Below are 25,263 nucleotides of genomic sequence, written 5' to 3' on the forward strand. Positions count from 1 at the left end.
AAGGCATCCCTCCTCTTAGGCAGATAGCTCTAGTGTGCTTTTCCATAATTAAAATACACACCAATACACCATTGTTTTAGAAATATGGGTTTGGCAACAAGTTTTCATCGTATTTCTTATGTCACTGTTTTTAAGAGATTGGCATATTTCATTGTCATTTATATATATGTAATAATAATATTCCATAATCAAGAATACACTTGAAATTCTATCTGTATGTCTTTTCATTTTTAATGGCGACGTGCTCTTATTTGAAAGTACGCGGAATTAAATCCACAGCCCCGTAGTCAAGTTGTTTTTCCCGCCTTTTCTACACGTACAGTTATAGAATGTTCTCGAAATATTTAAAGCGAACTGGATTGGCTGACGTCATTTTTGGAAGCTCCGCCTTTCCAGAGGCTATAAAAAGACTCGCAAAAGGAATATCGGGGCTTTTTGTTAAATGTTACGATGCAGTAAACTTCATACAAAAAGTTATTAATAATTCTTTTTTATTTACTCCGCATATCTGATTTTTGTAACTGCTATTTCGCCTGAATAATAATAAATGGATCCTGTTTTTTAAACTTATCATCTGATAATTTAAGCTAAGACTACATTTATGATTCTTCAAAAAAAAATAATAATTTCTTAAAATATGTTCTTACTTGGCTGTTGAGTACACTATTTAATCTTGCTCGTTTTTGTGCTGCTAAAAAAAACACAGCATAAATGATTGAAATTCTTCACATATATATATATATAATACATTTTTATTAATTTTTTTTGATAAAGTTGTTCTGTAGAGTAAAATTCTGCGCGGAATTTTATGTTTTTTGAGTTGTTTTCATGTTATTTTTTGCTTATTTCACTTTTTGTAAGATACTGAAAAGTTTTGCATATTTTTTTTTTCTTAAACGGAAAGTTCGTTAATTTTTTATTAGGTTAATAATTATTTGCATTAAGAGATATAGCTTATTTCATTGTAATTTTTTTCTCTTGAAAATATAAGATAAAATATCATTAATTATACTTTGTTTTCAAGAAATTTTTTGTTTCTTGTATTATTTTGTGTTATTTATTGCTCATTTCACTGTTTTTAAGATTTTGAAAAGTTCTGAGTGATTTTTTTAGGAAACAAAGTTCTTAACCTCCTTTATACCATTTGAGTTCTTAAGATTTTGCAAAGAGAAGTTGGTTAATTTATTTATTAGGATAATTAATATTTGTATTAAGGGATATTGCTTATTTCATTGTAGTTTTGTTACACGTAATAACTTTTTTTATGAAGTTGTTCTGCAGAGTAAAATTCTACGCTGTTTTTAAATTTACCGTTTGGTGTTTCTTTCAGCCATTTTTCCGGTACATTTATAGCCAGACGAAGCTGCTAGTGTTCTATACAAGCTTGATGTAAAACCTGTTTTATTAGATTTCCCTCCTTTCCCAACAGCACAAAGTTTCGAGTTCTGGTCTCATCCGATGGGCTAATAATTGATTTACCCACTACAATATTACTACTACCTTCTAATGACCCTTTTTCTAGTTTTTTTCATTTCTTCTATTAACCGTTCTCCCTTTTTGTCCTCCTCACTTAAAAACTAACTTCTAAATCTCTCTTTAAAGAACTATCAGCAGGTTTATTCTTCTTCTGGGCTTCCGTCCGTGCTCTATTCGGTTAGTGATTGGGAGCTATAGATGTGCAATCTTTAATGAAGCTCCAACACTTTTACCTGTACATGTATGTATCTAAATGAAAGTGGCTCGTTTTGATGTTATACTAGCGAAACACCAAAAAAATCTTGATTTAAATGATGATGATTTAAATAATATAGCTGGAATTTTAAGGATTAGGATTTATACTAACTGCTGATGATTTTTTATTTAAGTTATCGTGATTATATGTTATAGTGATGAAGAATATGATTAATTGAGCATGATGGTAATAAATGTTTAGGTGATAGTACTTTGTATTTAGGTGATTTTTTTTTATTTGACGACTTCATTGATGATGGTGTATATGATATATAGTTTCGTATGATTAGTATGGGAATGATGATGTGATTTGTGTGATTGTGGTTTATTTTATTCTGACGATGGTGATAGTGATCCGATGGTTTAAAATGATGATGATGTGTTTTGTGTGGTGAGGAATATTTAGATGATTTTGATGATGATATAGATTTGACTGATGAGGATTTTATAGCTGATATGATAGTGATCTATAGAATAGTTTAGAGGGTTTCGGCAGTGGAGACGATGGTTAAATGACGATGAAGAAGAAGATGATTTGGGTTACATTGCTTTCTATTTAGGTGAACTGGAGGATTATAATTTATCTATCTCGACGATGAGGTTAGTGACGATGTTAAACTGATGTTAAACCGACGGTTTAACCTGATGATATGTTTTGGATGATGGGGATAATTTAAATGATTTAGATGATAATTTTGATTTATCTGGTGATAATTTTATAATCTATATTCTGGTGATTTAGATAAAAATTTAGATGATCATTTACATGGTTTAGATGATGAAGATACTGATCAAATGAGAATGGTGTTCTTGATGATGAAGCTTTAGATTATACTGATTTTTTTATTTAATTTGAACGATGATGATTTATCTTAATTTGGCGATGTTTTCAATGATGATGAAATGATATATATATGATGGTTTGAAATGATGATATCTTTTGGATAGTTATGATTATTTAGCTGACTTAGATGCTGATTTAAATTTAGCGGATGAATTTGATTGGATTTTGAAGATTTATATTTAGATGATCATTTCAATGGGTTAGATACTGATTTAGATGATGATTATTTAAACAATACTAGGGTCATCTGAAAAATCAATTTCCCGCACACCATAAAAAAAACAAAGCACTATAACTTTTAAAGACCTACTGCAAAAGATACAGCTATATTTCAGCTGCTTCTCAGCATAACAAGCATCGGAACTGTATCAATTGTTATATCGTCGGTTAAGTATATGCAGTCCAGTCTCATAGAAGTCTGCCGCCTGGGAAGGAAGGCAGCCTGTCATAGTTGCCTGCAACATTTCTCTTGTGGTAAAGTGATGCCCGGACAGGAAAGTCTTCAGATGCAAGAACCAGTGGAAATACTTGAAAGCAACATGGGAGCTATAGGATGGAGGCTCAGACACCTATGGAATTCGCCGTATGCGTCAGATGTTGTCGGGGTACAACACAACACCAGCACTGATCACGTAGTGAAAACATAAAAATTGAGCAATACCGCAGCCGGGACTCGAACCAGGATCTCTCGAATACGCTCCGAGTATGCTATTGTTACATCACGAAGGCATGCAGAAAGTCAAAATCAAGAAAACGCCCTTGCAGCTGGCCCTTTCGTTCGCGTGGATTGGAACTAGTGCCCAGCGACTTTAATTCTCTATTGCTAGTGGGACCCTCACATGCTGAGCGTATAGAAATAGCTTCTAAAATTGTATATAACAGTGTAAACAAAATTTCAGAGCAGTTTAAATCCGTATGTACTGATACTACAATTATTTTCAAATAATTTTCATATTTAATGCAATTTAATAATAGAAAGGAATTTGCCTTAATATATATCTTTACAAATCTATTGCTTTTATTTCTGTGATTGCAAATTTTTATAATTAATGTACTGGTGCGCAATATGGTAATCAAACCCAATATGGTAATCTGAGTAAAGCGTTCATCAACATCTGTAGATTCATACAGAACACATAGCTGGAAACAGCAACAAAGGGAATTCTGGAAACAGGCATCCACATGCCAACGCAATATACACTCATTGCCATAAAAATTTGCACACCAAGAAGTAACTGTGAGATCGTAAGGAGATTTGGCATGAAGATACATGTCGGGTAAATATGGAAATGCTTAGAAATGCAGCGTTAGAAATAGCCAATTGCGTAATGCCACTTGATGGCGTTGAACTTGGTTCTTCTTGGGGTATAAAACAGGTAAGCAGAGATTGTTTGAGTGTCTTCTCAATGATAGAGAAAAATTCCAGAGTGGACCTGAAGAAGAAAAACTTATTTATACTTTAACCTTTAGGCCTATCCTAATTTACGCCTCATCTGCTTGCGCTGTGGTTACGGATAAGAGCATCTGTAAACTGAAAATTTTACAATCTAAATTTCTCCGTCTGGTAATTAATGCACACTATTACGTGCGTAACGACCAGCTGCATAAAGACCTCAAATTGGACGTAAAAATATCTCAATCGAAGAAATGAAGGTTTTTTTACGAAAGCCCTTGAGTGCGATACTCTGAGCTATTTCGCTACCTTCCATTATGAACTGTTAGACGAAAATCGAACACTAAGACCCTTTGTAGCTCATATGATTGATACAAATTTTCCTAACTAATTTGCGAATATTGAAATGCTATCGTGACCTGTATATAGTGTAAATAAATTTATCTTATCCATCTTAAGTTTCATATTGTATTACTGTTTGTAAAAAATGCTGTATAATATCCTCACAACAAATCAGCAGACATTATCAACTCACGAGACACAGGACAGCAAATCAAAACTCCTCCAGACCAATGAGTTGAAATTTCCCCACCCACGTGGCAATGGTCACACTCCTTACCTCACCCTCAGCGCTCCTTCAAACACGACAGCAGTTAGTCAAGAAATGCCACACCCAGGCTTCGAACGGCACTACTTCAGAGAGACGGATCACGTTACGCAGGTTCGCATGATAATTCTAGCATATCAGCGGAACTAGGAATTGTTTGAGTGTACTTAATATTTTACTCAGGAAACGCTGAGGTTGACATGCCGTTACGCTGCCATCGAAGCCAATATCAGCAGCTGTCACAGTTCGAGAGGTGGAGAATCATCCGGATGATGGAAGCTGGGTGGTTAGCTCGGCGAGCAGCTCGTCAGGTTGGCCGTTCTGAGTTTTCTTTGAGGAGGTGTTCGACCCAGTGGACATGCGACATGCGACGGAGGACGTGGGCACCACCCCTCCACCATAGGTTAATTGGTGTAGCACCACGTCCACCTTTATCTAAAACAGCCGTGAAGCCACACAAGGGCCCCACACCTGGCGCCCAAACCCAACGCCTAATTCACCCCGGTGGCGGTCCTACTGTCTAAAACTGCCCCCGGGAGCTCACTCCATCCTACCGCCCGGGCACATTATTTATTTAATCATAGAAATAATATACAGATGGCATTACAATGGCTACTCATATGATTACATGCATTTTCTGGTTTTACATACAGATTTTTCTTTCTGGCACATTATATTGCTTTCTAGTACATTATAATTCTGTTTGTTACATTGTTATTCGATTATTACATATGATTGTCTGTAATTACTGATACATATAGTACAGTCATTGGATTTCTGTTTATTAGTTCGGTTCATTGGTAGTAGTTCATGTGTTATAAGCTTTGAGACATTCATAGTGTCGTCCATCCTCGGGTTCCTGCTAAACTTATTCGCTGCAGTTTATATTCACATCCCTTATTTGCTGCAGTTTTATATTCATATCCTGTTGTGAACGTTTGTTTTTGCACCTGTAATAGTGCTTGCTATCAATAGAAACTTATTTACATATTTACACCATTACATAACTCTCTTTCCACATTGAGGCAACACTTGTAATGTTGCTTGCTAGACTGAGGAGGCTTAATTACATATTTGCACTATTTATGCTGAAATCAATTTGCGACGCACTCGATTAATACTTTTGCATCAATCATATTTACATATTTACTTACGCGGAGCATATTACATATTACAAGCGATGCTTATGAAATCTATTTACATAGTTACATTCTTGAGTATTCTCTTAAATACTAGATGTATAATCTTTACTGATACCATTGGGCCTTATGATTGCATAAGATTTCTTATATTAAGGATGGCCTATATGCACATTTTCGAGTATACAGTGCACATTTTCGGGTACATATGTGATAATGCTGTGTGCCAGTAAATTGGAGTACACTTGAAAACACACTTGATTAACACGCTTGCTTAATAAACACATTTGCACTGAGCATATTTACGTTGTACTTTGAGGGGGATGCACTGTACATTGCTTGCTTGCACCACTCTACATTTCTGTTTGTATTGCTTGTTGAAGGTATGACTCATGCAAATTTATATAGTATTACTCGCGAGCTTATTATATTTATTTACATATTTACATTCTTAATACTCTCATTGATTCTGGGTCTATAATTTTTACTGCTGAAATTAAATCTTATAGTTGCATAGGGTATTTTATTTTGAGGATAACATACGGTTTATGTGACGGAGCTCAATTTGGCACAAATCCAGATTAAGTTCCGCTAATTTGTCCATTAGCTGCACAATCTTTTTAATTAGGTGCCGTTGCTTAATCAGATATTTACAGAACGGTTGTCTGTTATTATCTGGTAGTCTAATGTGGAGACCCTCAGTCAGCGGCAGCGGGCATGTCTCCAAGTAATGCTCTGGCGAGCCCGGTTCTCCACATGCGCACTGACTTGTATTGCAGAAACCACATTTGTAGAAAATGTCAGGAAAGGGACCATGCCCTGAGATAAACCTTGCGAGCTGCGTGTTTGCTATATTTCTGTCTGTGTCCACATAACCACAGAAGTAATGGGTCCTCCTCTCTGTGTTGCTCTCGTCCCATTCACATTGCCACTTCCCCATGGCTTTCAATCTCAGCGTACGCTTAAAGTAAGAACGCGGCCATGGTATAACTGTCTCTGCTATTGCTGTTTCTGTGGTGGCCTCCTTTGCAAGCTGATCTGCCATTTCATTCCCTTCATGGCCCTCGTGTGCTTTTATCCATTCTAATGTGATCTTAAAATTTGGATTATTTCTAAGGGCCTTCTGTATCTCTTGAATAATTTCAGAGGGATGGTCGGGGTTCCATATCGCATGTAATGTTGACAAGCTGTCAGTTTTTATTGTGGCCTGCCTGCATCTTATGGAATGTACATAGTGGATTGCTTGCAATATGGCCAAGGTTTCACTTTGGAAAACGCTGTTGTTTTGTCTGAGCCGGCCCTTCCATTTTTCTATGATGAACCCTGCCTCATGGCGGCGTAGGCACAGCCCACTTTCTAGTCCAACTTTGACCCGTCCGTGTAAGCTGTCAGGCCAAGTGGCTGGTTATTATCCTTAGGCTTCACCGAGACGTATACCCCTCTTCCTTTAGCCGCTGGGTGTACATCCAACGGGTTGCAGCTTTCCTCATACTCCTCAGGGGAGTAAATTTCTTCATCAAATGTGACCATTTTTTTAGTTGTAAGACTTGCTGTCGTGCTGCCTCCTCCTCAGCACGGATGTGCAGGGGCAGTAAGCCTGCCAGCACATTAATTTCTTCGCTTGAAGTGGTGCGATAGGCCCGGGTAATACCCAATGCAAAGGGTCTTTGAATGGCATTAAGGTGTGTTTAACCTTTCTCCCTTGCATTGGATAGGCCCATACTGCCGCAGCATACGTGACTATTCTTTCTACCACTGTGGAACACAGCACCTTTTGTATGTGGGGGTTCATTCCCCATTTATATCCATAGAACATCTTCATTTGTCGAGCTATTGCAGTTGTCCTTAGTTTAAGGCTTTGCACGTGGGGGATCCAATTCATTTTTTCGTCAAAAATGACGCCAAGGTATCTGAGTTTCGACACTATCTTAATCCGCTCTCCATTAATTTTTATTGTGGGCCTGCGTGACGTCATTTACAGGGCGACGACCTGGTCAGACCAGTCGTCGAGACGACCGTCACATCATACAACATGCACGCGTAGAGCCAACTGCCTCATTGGCCGCTATCCGGACACAGGCAGCTGCTTCAATACGGAATCCTGTGTCTTCCCGAACCATCGCAAAGCGCCTGGTTTGAGGGACATCCAGTATAGTAGCACCCATTACGTGTGCTGCCAACTACACCCACCCGACGACGCCTCCGTTTCGAGTGATTTCGCGCACAACAAGATTGTACTTTAACGGAATGGAACCAGGTCACCTTCAGCGACGAATCTAGATTCAATTTGACCAGTGATGACAATCCCTTTCGTGTGTGGAGCACTCGTGGTGAACGCCTCAATCCTGGATCCGCTTTACAGCGACAGACCGTTCCCACAGTTGGTGTGACGGTAAGGGGTGCCATTGCTTACGATACACGGTCACGCCTAATATTGATCCATGGCACAATGGCAGGCCAGCGGTACGTCCATGACATCCTTCAGCCACATGTGTTGCCACTCATGGCAGGGCACCCAAAAGCCTGTTTTCAACAAGACAATGCTCGGCCACACACAGCACGGATCTCACAAGACTGCCTTCGGCACATTACCATCCTTATCTGGCCTGCTCGATCCCCAGATTCGTCACCAAGCGGGTCCATCTGGGATCATTTGGGATGGCGAGTTGGACAGCCGACGAGATTAGCCGAAGCAGAGGCGCATTTACAGCAACTGTGTAACGATATGTCTCAGGACACCGTACGGAACTTGTATGCCACAATGCTCGCTCGTATTGCATCGTGCATTCGCGCTACAGGTGGTTTAACAGAGTACTAAAACTTCCGTTCATGTGTACTTTTTTCTGCAATAAATTATCCTCTTTTCTTTGATTTTCTAATCACTTACTTATATCAAAGTAATAATTATATATGTAAAATTTCGTTTAATTCTGACAACTCTCTCTTTACACAAATTTTTATGGCAATGGTTGTATTTTAATATTAACAAAACGAATCCTGTACTTTCAATTAAAAAATATTGCTCGTTTTTTGCATATCAGTTTTCGAGTATTTTTTATACGGTATAAAACTTTATATACTCTCCTTGATTTCGCATCAAGAAATGTTCTATTTCTCATTTTTGGAATGGAACTGCATTGTCTCTTAGAGATGAAGCGGTGGTTTTCTAATGTTTTCTGTCACAGCTGGAAAATTTTTCTGCATGTTTATTACTTCTATGCGTTGCAGCAACGTAATTCCGAACGTAGATTGGAAACTTCAGTGCCAACAATGCTGCATTTAATGTATAGTGTGCGAATATATAGGAAAATTTCAAAATTATTTTATAGTAATAATTTTCACAGCAGTATGGCAATCCAGACTTGTTTCTTTAAATAAAAGAACTAAGAGGCAAAAGTTAGCAATTTGAACATTTTATTGTGAAAAGTGTTTTCCTGGAATATAGCTCCAGTTTTTATTTTTTCCATTCACGAGGATCTAACGGGCTGAAAATGAGCACCTAACCCAGGGATGTTTCATATAATTTCTTTAAATATAGTACAGCGCGATAATATCGTGTGTGATCAACATGAAAAGTAATACAACGGATATAAGTGCTTCGACAAAAATGCTGTTTCGAGTCTAATGTCCCATCAGGGACAAACGTCCGTTTCTGCTCATTAATAACCAAATGCGAAAGGAATACTAAAAAATAAAAACTATTATAGAGACGTAAAATGATAAAAAGAGGAAAAGATGATACTAAAATAAGTGTAATCTCAGAGGAAGTGAGTAGGCTATGGTCGGGGGAGGAGAATCTTAAGACTTTCATATTTAAAACGGTAAAATACCTTTATTAACCCATTAATCGCCAAAACTACAAGGAATGTTTCTTTTCTCATGAAAATAATAACAAATATCAAATTAAGCATTTATAATATAAATTTACATTGAAAATAAAAAAAAAAAAAAAAAATGCTCTCACCTGTGGAAAACGCGAGTGTTGCGTTCGCGCAACGTCAGCGGAATAAGACTACGGATGTTTAGTGAGTAGGATTGTACTCGTGTGATGTTTCTTTTGAGTGGAGCGCAGGATTACATTTTTGATGTATAACGTTTTATAAATCTACCAAATCACTTTACTTTTAATTAATTTAATATTAAAATATACATTGTATTTCTTTTACAAATACAGATTATTTCAATGGAAAGATTCAAGCATGACAAGCTTGATTACAATCATGATGTAAAGCTACATTACATACTTCGCATCTATAAATAGTCTGGCTATGGTACTCTTTACAACAAAGTCTTTTGTTATCAACGGACTTTACGATAAAATGTCTACCATCTCCATACAATGGTTTTTGAATGCTGAATATACTAGGTCTTGCCATTCCTTTCTTGTTCGCCACCAGATTCTGCAATTTCTGGGGGAACAACAACAATATCAGTTTCATTCTGGTCATTATTAACATTATCATCATCTATTTCTTCATCAAAAAATCTTTGAAGGGTAGGGCTTCTTCTAATGTAAGATACCTCGTTCTAGGCATTTTTAAACAACCAGAACATGAACCAGAACATCGAAAGGAATGAGTGAAAAAGAAGATCGACTACCCTTTTCCTGCTGACGTCAGCGCAACACTTATTTTCCTTTCCTTTCCAAATCAAATTTAAACATCTGAGTGATGTAATGTTCTGATAAACGGTGACCTTGACTAAAAATAGATCACTCATAAAGACGGCGATTCTTTCTTTAAATATTTTCAGCAAAAATACACGGTCGATAATTTTGCTTAAAGTATGAGATTAATTATTATAAACAAAATGAATTGTTGAAGGCAAATATTTTTTACAGATATAATCTTCATAATATTCCCTACACAAAATCATCTGCTGGTATAAAATATTTTAGGTAGTTATATTTATATACGCATTTATTTTGACCGTTGCGTGAACGCAACACCAGCGGTTAATGGGTTAACAAAAATAAATTATTGTATGTTACATATCCAGTATGTAAAAACAGGATTTGTAAACATTGCAAGAATACGATTAATCATTTAAAGTGTCAATTGTTTCAAACAAATAGTAAATGTTTTCTCATAAAGCTAAGCATAAAATTAATTTCGGTAATATAAGAAAACATTTTTGAATGAAAGTGATTCTGAAGGGCATTTGTCAGTTATATTCGAGTATTTCGTAAATTGTATATCTGATATTCGAACTAAAATTGGTTTGGTAATCGCGAATAAATATGTCACTGCGCAGTTAGGGAGGAGCCTTGCAAAAAGTTAGCATCTTTCAGAGATGATATTTTGTCACCATACAGAATCTGAAGTGTAACACAGGATGGCGTCTAAATGAGGTTATCTCTAAATTTTTGAGTTAAATTTTTCCCTGTGATGGTGAAATTGGCTGTTATGTCGAGGGTCATACTGCAAGGAACTCCTTTGATACTGCCCGTTGATGATACGCGTTCTCTGCTTGGCAAAAGAAATCGAATTTACCCATTATCGAAGTAGAACAGTCTTCACATTTGTTAATTTTCTTGAAATTATTATCACAACGAAATTGTTGCTCACACGCCTGAAGGTCATTGGATTGAGGTAAATTATAGTAATGCAACAGAGAACCGATATTATCCTTAAGAGCGAAAGCGTATGCTTCAATACCGATACGTTTCAAATTTTCGATGAGCAAGTCAACACGTGCACAGCGCGAAGTATCACATTTTGAAACATCCAGAGATAATAATTTATCCAAATAATTATGGTCGAACATCTTATTATTCGGAAATAGCCAAAATGTCTGAAGTGTCACACGAAAAAAATTAGTAGAAGATTACACATCCAGGGACATAGTATCTTTATACGAAGAGCACGAGGTATCGGCTTACGAACTAGGTCTGGTGCCATTTTAGCTCGTAAAATTCGAAAAATGTCCCAGCGGGAAAATTCAATATCTATGGCCGAAATAATATTCATAGTAATCCAAAAATATCGCAGCAATTAAACACAGCAAAACGATCACTCAAAAAATACAAAACAGCAAGGATCGCAACAGGCATAAATACCCAGGGAACGGTGGGGAGCTATATAGCGAAATGCGGCATGAAACTTCGAACGCGCACGTGAAAGAAATCTTGAAACCAAGCGTATGCTCTGACCGTCTTAAAGGGCTACATAAAAAGCGGTCCTCAACTAAACATAATTCAGCTTTTGAAGGCATAAATCAAATTTTTAATCAAAAAATATTAAAATCTTCAACACGCTGCAAATCAAACATAAGCTTTACATTTTTATTATCTTTTGTGATGGGCATAAAACTGTAGAAATAATTTAGGGACAGAACCTAGCATACAAATTAATACAAAAATAGAATTTATTCATAAGCCACCGCTCTGCCTTAAAAAGACAAAGCAGTTTCATTTAAAACAAAATGTTTATTTATTGTTATGTGTTGCAGTCTCCAACTCCAACTCGCTTATTTGCCGCGATTAACCTGCGAAATCGCAGGTTGTGTTCCGGCTATCGAACTTTGGTGCTTCTAGGAGCGCTGCAGGTAAGGAAATGCCGAACGTAGTTCTCGTGGAGACAGGATAGCAGATGCAGGGGGTGAGACCAATGTCACGTGATGAGCGATAAGACATCTGGTTGGCGATGAGGTATCCAGGCATCGTAGCGCTGTAAATCTGAAGTTTTACAATAGTTATACATAAAATAGTACTAAATCAGTTCATAAAAGGTGTGTGTTGCAGTCATAAATGCAGAAAATAAAATACGATTCCAAAAAGTAAAATAGTATATACAGGAAAAATATAAGTAATATCTTGTGGGCATGGCTGTGTGTGTCACATGATCATCCGGCTAAGATTTCTAAACATCATTATTTACAAGTCAAATAAGTTTTTCAGAGTACTACATACTTAAAAACACAAATTATGTTGGAAAATCCTGGTTTCCACTGAGTAGAAAAGCGGCATATGGACGGAGGTGCCTGTCCTCGTGTAAAATTTCATAGTGAAATAGGTTGAAAATGTCCATATGTTGGCACTCCTTAGCGGCGTCATAAAATGCCGTGTTAGTTCTTCTTAAATATTGTGTTGTAGTTCGCAATTTTAATAATGTATGTACCTCAAGAATGTACGAAAAAACCACTGAGTAAGAAATTGGTAATAACTTTTCTCATAATAATTTCAAATTTGAAATAAACTTTTAAAAATCCATAGCAATATCGTATCGAAACCTGTTTCCATGTCACATGTATTGCATAAAGAAATGTGAAATTTGAAGAACTAATTTTCCTAAATATTTAATACTCGAATCCGTATAAGTTGCATGCATTTGTTTTAGTAAAGTGTTATGACAGATTTTTTTAAGAGCTGTCGGAGACAAATGATAATATTCCTCGACAGTAATGAACGAGAATACCATGCATTTGTTCAAAAACAGAAACGAAGTATTTGTGAGATTTATTCAACATCCAAGTCTTAATTTTAACAGTTTTATATTATTTTTCTCTACTAGCCAGGTATAGTTTAAGTGTCTCAATTGGGTATCAAAACGCGTGTGTGAAAACACTGATCTGCACTTTGTTACTAGATATTTTTTCCTTAAATTTAGTTTTTTATATATCAAGGTGTCTGTAGTCAATGTGTATATTGTATTAATTCGGGAAGTTCCCTGATTCTTTAAACATGAGTATACAAGCAGCAGTGAAAGTAAAAAATAATTATGAAAACCAAATAGTCTATAACGATTTTAATGCCAAGTCATAAATAATCAAATGAATAACTTCAAATTTCTGAATTTGTTTAATATCACAATTTTCAGTTCCGGTTTTGGTGAGAATCGAAATAATATAAATTTGAATTCAAAATCATGAAAATCCTCAGGATTTTCACGATTTTGTTCTTACAAATCCTTGACATGATAAATAGTATCATAATAATGCTAAATAACTGAAGAAAAATGCATTTGCTGGCTCTCTAAGATTACTTGGATGGCCTCTAGGTTCAGACCAATAGCTTTTAAGATTAGTGTTTTTGAGCAGAATGAAACATTAATTTTTAACAGAGTTTTGGTCTAATAGTTCATGGTATCGATCTATTAGACTTTGCTGTATTTTCAGCACAAAGACCATATTCTATTTGTTAATCTGTCACAGCTCAAACAGCACGGTAACCTAATCTGCAAACTATGTTCGCTTGAGATGAGTAAACCTTGTTAGAAAGCTAAACTATTTGTGAAAACTGCATCTAACGTCTATCATTCAAATTTACTTTAACTTGTTGACGAATTTCTGGCCTTAAAAGCTATGTAACTGGAATCAGAAAACAAGTTTGATGAAAAAACAAATAACCCACATAGCACAAAAACATGCCTGGGATATCCCGAAGATGTTGCTCGCGGGGTATGCGCACATCCTCAGGACATCGCGGAATATCTCTCGAACCTCCTAAACACCTCCTCCAGAGTTCTTAGTGTCACATCCCAGTATATCCTCAGGACATCCTAACTAAGTCCCATCGACAGCGTACGGCATGTTATTAGGATATGAACTCTTACTTATTACATCCTCAGGACATCCCACTCACCTCCTAAACACAACCCATTTTATCCAAAAATCATCCTATCTATGTCCCATCAACAGCGTATGGGATGTTGGTAGGATTTAAAGTCCTACTTACTACATCCTCAGGACATCCCACAATATCCCAATTTCCTCCTAAACTCATCTTCCCGAGTGCTTAATGTCACATCCCAGTATATCCTTTGGACATCCTATCTAGGTTCCACCGACAGTGTATGGGATGTTATCAGGATTTTAAATACTAATTACAATATACCTTTGACCTCTTAAATACATACTGTCAACTGCTTAGTGTCACATCCCAGTATATATACAGAGAAAACTTCCAGTGAAAGTATATGAAGGTGTAGTGATGATCTAAAACCTAATTACTTTACACAGATAGTCTCAAATCCTTCTCCTATGGTTACTATCGAAAAATCAGAAATGTTGAAAATATTTATACAACATATTTATGTATTTATGAATCAAAATACATGAGAAATCGCAGTGAGAAAAAGCACTGCTACCTTAATCTGTGATTATATATAACAAATTCAGTGAATTATAGTTAACAAACAGTGAAAATATTTATATTTCTGAAATATTTTATATATAACATTTTCAGTTTCGCATATGTGGCAGCTTGAGATTTTTTTTAAGTATACCAATTTTTTTTAAATGTCTAAAAATTTTTGTATTTTCAAGGAAAGCTTATTCTTTCACCTTTAGTATATAAGTAATGGTAATTTACCAGATAAAATTACGTAATGGGGAATACAGAAAAATATCTAACCACTTACTTTTGACTTCATCTGCAGAGAGACTAAACATGTAGTTCAGCTAAATCTGTTATAATAAATATTTATAATAATGCTAAATCCTGCAATAACTATTAATATGACAAATTTTTGTAAACCTATTTATTTGGATGAAAACTAAACACATTCAGAAATTTATGGCACTATATTATGGTTAACAGAGGAAAAACACTTTTCAAAATTCAAAATAGTTTTTATAAATCCAATTTATCACATTTTCCTTAAATTCCTGAAAAATAATCTTATATCCATGTAAAAGAGGAATATGTATTCATCTGTATATAAAAACTCTAAATACTGGAGTTAAACTGGAGCTTAGCCATTGCCAAAAATAAATAAAATGCAATTACTACATGTGAATATAATTCATAATTAAATTTAAACAAATCACTATTAGAATGCAAATTAAAGGAAGCTTTTAAAATATTTTAACATATAGTACCTATAAACAGAGTAGCCATTATTTGTGTTGTATCATAAATTATAATACGACGTTTAGCTTAAGAGAGCTTCTCCTGACGCATGCGCCGTTCGCGTTTATCCGCGCGGTGTATGATGACGTAACTGTTTATTACGTATGTATGTATATGTATACCATTCTTACTTCTTCGCCCTTTTTTCTCTGCTGTATGCAACTATGTTTAAGTTAATCTCTGTCATTAAAAATGTTCATTGATATTACAATCTATTTAGGCTCATTTATTTCTTCAATTTGACTATTCGATTATAGTAAAATAAACATGGGGTATGCCTTTTAAATTTTTTATGTCAGAAATTAAACTCAACCTACCAGCTGAACCATATGAGCAGTTGTATCAGTCAGCCACTGGTAGGTAACCTAAATAACGAATCAACATATAAAGTTGCCAAAATAAGGAGAGAAACAAAATTATGATAATCACATCTTACCTAATCATAAAATTTAATGTGTAGGCAAGTCTAAAAAGAGTGAGAAGGAATTTATTTTGCAACACAAAGTAAAGCTGTCTTGCAGGAGCAAAAAAACTTGTCTCATGAGATAGTAAAAAATAATTAACTGTATCTGGTAACATTTATCTGACAACACATAAGTAATTGTTAACTACGTGCAGAAAATAAAATCTGGTCATGATAAGCAAAATGCAATTTTAAACTTTTGAGTTTAACTGCAGAAATCTACGAAAGACGTATATTTTATGTTGTAGCAGTAGTAAATCAAGATGCGGCTAATCTTTACTGTATGGTACACCTTGTTTTTTGTCTGAAAAAATCGCCAAGTGGTATTGGTTGTTCGTGAAATCTGGAAGCCCATTGCGACAAATAAGTTTTTCCGTTATTGTAATGTTGATAATGTTGGCGAAAATAGCCTTTGAAAAAAATAAGTTTTTGTCAATATAAAGGGGTTATTTCTGGAAATATTGCCAACGTGTTGTGATAAATTTAGTTTTGGGCTACATTTTGTAATAGTAAGCCTTTTGTACGGACCCGTGTTTTTGGTTCTTACCATTCTTTTTAATTGCTATGTTTGGTTGCACGTAAGTGGTATGGTCTTGTATTTTGAACTTGCTATTATTTTGGTGTGGGTACCATCGTTTGAGTATGTCTGAGGTGAATAACAGACGATGAATTTAATTGAATTGCTTATCTGGAGGATGGAGGAAATGGTGGTGGAAAGCCTAAACGTATGCATGTGAAAAAAAAGGTATGTTAAAAAAATGACGCTTCATTTATTTATTCGTCTCTGTGTGTTAATTTTTCTTTTTGTTGTTTAATATTTTTATGTTAGAAAATATGTATTTTTGGTAACTTATTCCTCTCTGTTTTTGTATTTTTGGTTGTCTCTGTGTGTTAAGACAGTGGCGAATATTTTCTTGTAAACATGATATTTTTAACTTTCTGGTTTTCTTAAAGTGAAAATAGATCAATGTGTACATGTGCAAAGTTAAGGCAGTGCACAATACCTAGTTTGTGCAGTTTTCTGTTTTTTTTTTTTAAGTTAAAATAGGTCGATGTGTACATGGACACCAAGTTTGTGTATGTCTTTGACTTCTTATTTTGGTTTTGTGTAACGGCAATCTTGAAATTTGTGCCGATTCTTCCAGGTGACGATCTTGATATAAAATAAGAAACGATTTGCCAAGGGTTACCGTAGAGTAAATTTTTACCAAAGATGTTCTACCATAATCACCATTTCAGTGGTTTAAACACTAGTGGAACAGTATTCAGAGATGAAGATTTCAGTTTTGTTTACACAGCATGATGGTTTAGGCACTCCAGCCGTTACGGTGAACAAGATTATAATAAACATAGCCAAAACAATTATCTATAAATATCGACGTATAAAACTGCATGAACTAATATATTTCTTATGCTAGTATGTACAGAATCCTTAATCGAAGAGAAAATGAGAAGACTGTGCCTGACTTACGTGATTACAAACTTACTCTGAGCCGTTTTTCTGTGACTCTTTTACTGTGTAGAGCTGTATAGAGATTTAGAATTAATCAGTAAAGGCTTGCAACGTAATAACGTCACAAGAGGCTTTTTTCTCGACAAAGCTAAGACTTTCGATCGTGTTTGGCTGGGTGCTCTTATTTACAATTTACACATTTCGGGGCTCCAAGAGTACATTAAACACATAATTAAATCCTGCATGACAGGTAGACACTTTGTCTTTCGTGTCACAGGAATTCTCTCTACACCTAAACTTTTCCTTGCAGGCGTCCCCCAGGGAAGTCTTCGCGGACCTATACTTTTTAATACGAGGGCCATCCAGGAAGTAGATTACGTTTCCGTCTGTGTCCGCTAGGGGCGGGGCTAGCGCGGCCATCTTGGGGTCAGAGCGTTGCGCAGCTCAGTCTGCATCTAGCCGTGCTAGTGAGAGGTTCGTGCTGTGCTCCGTTCAGATACTGTGACGGTTTGAAATGTCTGCGTTAATTGAAAATCCCGCGAGCTGCGAGGTGCGCTCAGTAATAAGGTTTCTGACTGCAAAAAACTGTAAACCGATAGAAATCTATCGGCAGCTTCGTGAAGTGTATGGGGACAACATTATCACTGAAGGTGGAGTGCGTCAGTGGGTCATAAGGTTTCAAAATGGCCGAACCAATGTTCACGACGAAGATCGAAGTGGGAGACCCAGCATAGTGACCGCCGAACTTCTCGAAAAAGTCGATGCTAAAGTCCGTGAAAATCGAAATTTCACAATAACGGAACTTTCTTTGAGTTTTCCACAAATTTCGCGAAGTTTGTTGCACGAAATCATCAGCGAAAAGCTTGGTTACCACAAGTTTTGTGGTAACCAAGCTGCAAGAAGAGGTAACGAAGTGGTTGAAGGCGCAGGCGGCCGAATTTTTCGACGAAGGAATTTCCAAGCTCGTGCATCGCTACGATAAATGCCTTAATTTGTATGGTGACTATGTAGAAAAGTAGTATTTGAGTGTGGCTTTCATCTGTATATAATAAAATTTGTTTCCTATACTTTGTTTATTTTTTTATTCCAAAACGTAATCTACTTTCTGGATAGCCCTCGTATATACGTGAATGACATACCCACTCTGAACAACACAAAACTCGCAATGTATGCTGATGACACTGTGATCCTTACACAAGGCCGGCTATACAACAGCTACAAAACCACATACATGCATTAGAGACTTGACTCATCAGATGGAAAATTAAGGTTAATGTGGAAAAGACTCAGGCAATCCTGTTAACAAAAAAGGAGAAGTTCAATAAAAACCTACATTTCTACGGAGTGTCAATTCCCTGGTACAGGCAAGTCCGACCAGGCCCGGTCGTTACAAAAACATAATACAAAAATTTCACCCTTTGGTGAAATTTATCGAACTTCTTAGTAGCTGAGTTTAAGGTCAGGTACATGTCATTCACAATCATTTCCGGAATTTATCCCTCCATCTTTTCTCAGAAACTGAGTAGCCGGGCTTCCCAGGCCCGAGACCCTCGCTAGCATTGTCATTTAAAAATGTGAAAGATGTCAGGCAGTTGCAAAAATGTCACGCTATTTGATTTATGACGATGAAATGAAAAGATTACAGAAACTATTAGCCGAAATGTTGACTGATGAAGATTCAGTTAATGAAGAAGACGAAGAAATAATTGATGAAGAACAGTTTAGTGATCACCAATCGAATTCTGAAGAGACATTAGATTCAAGCGATGAATCTAGTAATGAATTCAGCATTTCTGTTTCCGTGAATTGATATCTTGTCAAAGATAGCCATCAAATTTGAAAGGTAGAGAGCTGCTCGACACAAGAATATTACAGAAATCAGATCATTTATCTGTCTTCTTTGTTTTGGAGAATTTTGTTTTAAAATAGAAGGCTTCTCACGTAAATGTTGCGAAGTTTGGGCGACCGACGGGACAGGGCTTGACATTTTTCATCGAACAGTGTCTCATAAACGTTTTTTAATCCTAATGAGATGTTTGGGATTTGATGACCTAAGAGATCGTCCTTCTAGAAGAGAAATGGATAAACTGGCTCCGGTAAGAAATGATTTTGAAAAGTTCGTTAAAAATGCTGGCGAATACATCACAACTGACGAAAAATTAGGACCTTTTATAAGAAGATGCTCCTTTCTTCAATACATTCCAAGTAAACCTGCAAAATATGGAATTAAAGTTTTTGCTGTTTTTGATGCAAGGACATTTTGTACTTCAAATCTTGAAATTCATGCAGGAACACAACCCAAACGGTCGTGCAGCTCAGAAAATGGTCTTGATAAAGTAGTCAAGAGGTTTAGAGAGCCTATTTTGAATCCAGGGCGCAACCTTACCGTGTACAACTGGTTTACCAGTTATACCTTGGTAAAGAATCACCTTGAAAAGAAAATTACGCTCGTGGGAACTATCAGAAAAAATAAAAAAGAACTGCCAATATATTTTACTTGTGGCAGAAAAAGAGAAGTTTGATCATCATTATTTGGATTTCAAAGAAATATGACATTAGTTTCCTACACACCAAACAAAAATAAATGCGTTGTTCTATTGTCCACCATGCATAATGACAGAGCCATCGATGTTTCGACTGGAGAAGCAAATAAAAAAAACAGAAATTATGACTTTTAATGATTTAACAAAGGGTGCTATAGATGTAGTAACCATTTATAGTACTGCTAGAATTAGCAACAGATGACCAATGGCAGTATTCTTTAGTATGTTCAACATTGCAGCTATGAATACTAGAATATTATTGTTATCTTCGAGGACGCCAGTAGTGCAATATAGAAAACGAAGTTTATTTATCAAAGAATTTGCATTAGAACTTTTCAAGGATCACATTCAAGAAAGAAGCTCGCAGCAAAATTTCCACGCGAATTGAGTGAAAAATGAAATTGCAGATATAGGGAAAATTGGGAAGGACACTCGCCAAAAAAACAGGAGTGTTCTAGGGAAAGATGCCATATATGTAATAGCGTAAAGGACCGAAAACCACAAATTTGCTGCGCTAAGTGAGAGAAAAATGTTTGCGGTAAACACAGCGCGATTTTTTGCAAAAAAAATGTGAAATGTAAGTTTTTTTTTGAAAATATTTCTGTAAAAATTTAATATTACATAAATTAGTATTAAATTTCGTTTGCTCACAAAAAGAAATCAGTCTGATTTTTTCTGTTAATGATAAATAATTTCAATCTTAAAAGTGTATTAAAATACAATTTTTTTAGAATTATTAAATTCAAAGTATATTTTTATATTTTATATACTTTTTATTATTTAATTTTTTTCTTCGATTACACAAACAATTTTATTTTTATTTCGTTAAGAAATAACGTTTCGGACCTACGGAGCCCGACGCGCGTCCTCGCGTAGCTAAAAGCAGCGCGCGTCTTCGCGGGTTAACAGCGTGAAATAGCATTCTTTCTATAGACAACAAGTTACTCATTTAACAAGTCCCTTCTACGTCCAATATTGCCTTATGCTTGCTCTGTTTGGGCTTATTCTAGTTGATCCTTAAGGAAGAAATTGAAAACTGCACAAAACGGGGTTTTGAGACAAATTAGTAATGTTTTATGGTAGCTTCGGATTTACAGATTTGCATGCTGAACTGAAAATTGACCACATTTTAACCTTTTACTATCGCCTTGCTAAGAAATTCTATAAAGACATAGAGTTTATTAACAACACTGCAATTAAAATTTATGATTACGACGCAAATGATCAATGTAATATCAAAAGTCCTATGGCCGTTCTTAGTTACACTCTTGATTAAGCTTAACTGCACCATGGCTACCTTATATATAGTATGATTTTGTATTGTATGTAACTGTTTACTTTTAACTTGAGCTCCTTACTTAATTTATTCTATGATTATGATCACATTTTTAATAATGCTGACTGGGTCTTGTATTTACCAAATGTTTGCTTGACAATTTTCATGTGTTCATTTATTATTGTTCCCAATGGCTCGACGGAGTTTGCAGCTTTTCTGGACAGCATTTTCATCACCGAATCATGTATGCGTGTTACAAATATTCATCAAGTCATTTATTAAGGCCATTATAAATAATTATTTGAAAAAAAACCCTTAAGATATCCTGGGCATATTTATATAATACTATAAGTTGTAACTTTGTATTGTACCCGAAGTGGCATATTTTCATTTGTGGATAGGGTCTAAGACCCAGGCACCCCGGTGCTACACCATCACTCGTTGCGTAATCTGTTAAAAGATGCCTAACACTCACAAAGACCTCACAAAAACTGACTACTATCAGCCCTCTTTTCGATGCGAGCAAAATTTTGAAAAGGTTATCCATGCCAGAATACATCCTTTTTTGACAGATTTCCCGCACAGCAATTTGGCTTTAGAAAAAATCTCTGTGACGAAGCAGTTGGTGCGTCTGACAGAATTTATTAGAGGTGCCTTTAATAATAAACAATGTGTTGTCTTAGTCATGATAAACGTGGCTAAAGTGTTCGATAGCGTCGGCCCGAGGGTTAATTTTCAGGCTTATTTAAGCTCGAGTTCTCTAGGGAATTAACCCTAATTGTGAGTTTATTTATCACTGAGAACATTTCATATCTGCATTTCATATACTTTGAACAGGAAGCAGGTGTGCACTAATGATGGTCAGAGTTCAGTTTGATGTCCCATATTGTGCACTACTACATATTTGAAAAGATAAAATTATTTTATTAACAAAGGCAAATATTGTGTGTAATATATCCAATTTGTACAGAGTAGAATTTGTAAAGTGTAGGACTATGTACAAAGCAGAATGTTTTAAACAGTGTAAGAATACAAGTAATCCTTTAAACTGTCCTGAGTCACAAACCACTAATAAACCTTTTCCCACTAATCTGATAAAATTAATTTCTAAAATATAGGAAAACTCATACGCATGAAAGTGTTTGTGGAGAGAGGAGATTTTTCAATTATATGCTGTCACGGGGGGTGATTAATAGTTATTAAATTCATTTTATCGCTTAGGCTGTGAAGCAGATATTGTTAAAATGTTTGCATGTCAGTTTAAACTTGTGTTCATTTCTCATATTAAGCAGTATCATGAATGAATAACTTTATTTACCAGTCGACAATGCAAGTTTTTAATTTTCTGCATTCTTTTTTCAACGGTTTTATTGGAACGTTTTTATTACGTAAAAGGCTAAAACACTTGTCTGACGCCTACACTTCACTGAAGATTAACATTTATTTGCATTCTTTCCTATCGGATTTCACAAACAGAAAATCAGTTACTGTTCTTTTTAATTTCACGGTGGTTTAATTCTTCTACTCCAACTTAACGTTTATCAAAACTACGTGATGATGCAATAAATCGAATCGATGCGATCGAAGCCAACTCTACATCAATGGCATTCCTTTAAAAGAAATTCTCAATTATTAAACCTATGATTCTATGCCCGGATTTACATTAACATGCTCTCGTTTGATATTTTATTACAAATACTTAATTTTCACTTGTAATTAATAATTAAAATTTTGCCTCAATGTATAGCTTAATGCCTTAATGTTTGACTATCATATGGGAGTGTCTACTCTAGATTATGTATCCTGACGGGTTTCCAAATATCAACCACCTGCCTTTTAAACTGGTAGTTTTCATCTATCACATTTATCTCGCATTTAGTTCTCAATTTTTCGCACTACTTATAAAACTCGGAATTAAAGCATGTTTACTTTCATTATCGGAATTCGAACAATCGTCAGTTGTCTCGTACCATCTTTCAAGCTTGTTATTTAAACTACAATTAAATTCCTGTGTTTACTTCCACCAAGCATAATCATCCTATAAGCCACGCCTCTCCGCTATGTTGGGTTACCAGCCCGAACATAACTTTGCATTACGCTATGTCGGCGAAGCGGTTATCGTTTGTAATTTCAATTTTACACCATCGCTTAAGCTGCAGAGGGCAACACAAAGAACTGTGATATAGCATGACCGACTCATCCGCGACCATGATCGCAAACACGCATGCGCATTTCGGACCGAATTATTCTCAAAATAGGGTGAAAGGATGGGGACTTTCTTTCCCTCCAGCATAGCTTTTCCGGAGATGAGAAGACCTTTCACGTCGCAGCAAGTAATACCACCCCTTTTGGACGAGTCTATGTGTTTTGGCACAATGCCAACCAGGGTTGCGCTTGAGAGGGTGATCGATTCATAACAGGCATCCTAGATTTATTATTATGTTAACGAAACTAGTAGTCTCTACAAAACATTACTACTTGTTTATTACTCACCAGATTTCTCGTACACTTTTACGTTAGAACAATTCAGCTAGTGTTACGATTTTAATATTACGTGGCCGTATCTTCTCTTTTTTTAATCAAATTGCGTTGTCTCTTGAGGCGAAGCGGTGTTTATATAAAGTGTGGCATTACAGCACTCCTGTCTACATCTCGAAACGTCAGTATGTATGTGAGGCGGTTCTATAACTTTCATCCAAGAGGGAAGCTAGAATTCTTGCACATGCGATTTTCCCGTCTATTTTTCCATCGCTAACGTTTAAAAAATTTTCAATGCTACGACAATTTTCCAAAGAATATACACAGACGTCTTTGCCTTTTCAGGGCCAACTCAACAGCTCTTCTCGAAACAATCGGATACACTAGCCCGTATCGGATTGTTTGTGGAAAGAACCAAACAATGTTTACCCAGCGAAAACGTTTGTACTCGTTTTCGTAAAACATACATACACACAAAGACACTACTTGTGTTTTTTTCTTTTCCCTCTGCTGAAGATTTTCCCTTGCTGAAGGTTTACTTGAAACATATGATTTAAAGTTTCCAATAATAAATGCTTTTTATGTTTATAACAACTTTTAGATGTTTAATGTAGATGGGATGTATCTGATTTTAAACTGCTGTAACTGTTAATATAATTTTACGGATGTCAATTTACTAAACTGCTTAGAAAGTTACTTATAACTCCACCGACTTGAAATGTAGCAACTAATTTGGGACAAAATTTTCGACCTAAACGTAACAACGTAAACCTAAACGTAATTTGGGACGGATGGAGTATAATTCAACATTTTGTTTTAATTCCTTTTAAGAAATTTCGTCATCACGAATTATAAAGCTATCATATTAAAAAATCACTGTTTTCAAAAAGGCTTTTAACGTAATAATATTAAGAATAATAAATAGAAAAACGATTGGGATGACAAGCCAAATCTTCTTTCCAAGAATTTTGAATATAAATATATTAATTTCAATTAAAATACTTTTAATATATTTTAAAAGTGTAAAATGAGGTTAAATATTTTGAAATACTTTAATTTCCTGTACAATTGCCTTTATTAAAATTCTACTATTAGCTCACACTCTGCCTATATCTTGTTCGAATTTCCAATCGTTCATAAAATACTCAAGTTTATCCACTCGAGTTCAAATACAATTTTTTAAACTTGTAATGTATGACACTTGATACTAATATAAGGTATTTTCTCCCTCCTTCTAGAATGCCTTCATGGTGTAACGGTTAGTACAATTGGCTCGTATTCGAAAGATCCAGGCTCGAGTCTCGAAGAGGGCATTGCTTATTTTTCCTTTCTCCCGCATATATAAAATTATTATATATATATATATATATATATATATATAATAATTTATTTCCTAAACAGTATTGATTAATTGATTATATTATCTCCTAAGTTTAATTAAAGTAGAATTATTTTAAAAGCGTGCATCCATACTGGTAAGTTATAT

General features: G+C 35.5%; 1 protein-coding gene across 21 annotated transcripts in view; it reads right to left on the bottom strand.

Annotated features, from left to right (window-relative positions):
* Nucleotides 1–25,263, bottom strand: part of LOC146994913 (uncharacterized) — a 691,669-nt gene that overhangs the window by 333,797 nt on the left and 332,609 nt on the right. For 6 of the 21 annotated variants that reach the window (XM_085824742.1, XM_085824743.1, XM_085824740.1 and 3 more), the window contains one exon: nucleotides 11,977–12,390. The exons of 12 other annotated variants lie outside the window; for them this stretch is intronic. In XM_085824742.1, the coding sequence (XP_085680868.1) occupies nucleotides 12,246–12,390 (145 nt within the window). In that variant the 3' untranslated portion in view covers nucleotides 11,977–12,245. Of the gene's footprint in view, nucleotides 1–11,976; nucleotides 12,391–25,263 lie in introns of those variants that run through there. 3 more of the 21 variants (XR_015043327.1, XR_015043338.1, XR_015043329.1) reach the window with 3 other exon arrangements.

This window comes from Stegodyphus dumicola, chromosome 10 (genome assembly GCF_044657685.1).
Source record: "Stegodyphus dumicola isolate Sdum_Otavi_A_Nest chromosome 10, ASM4465768v1".
NCBI lineage: Eukaryota > Metazoa > Arthropoda > Arachnida > Araneae > Eresidae > Stegodyphus > Stegodyphus dumicola.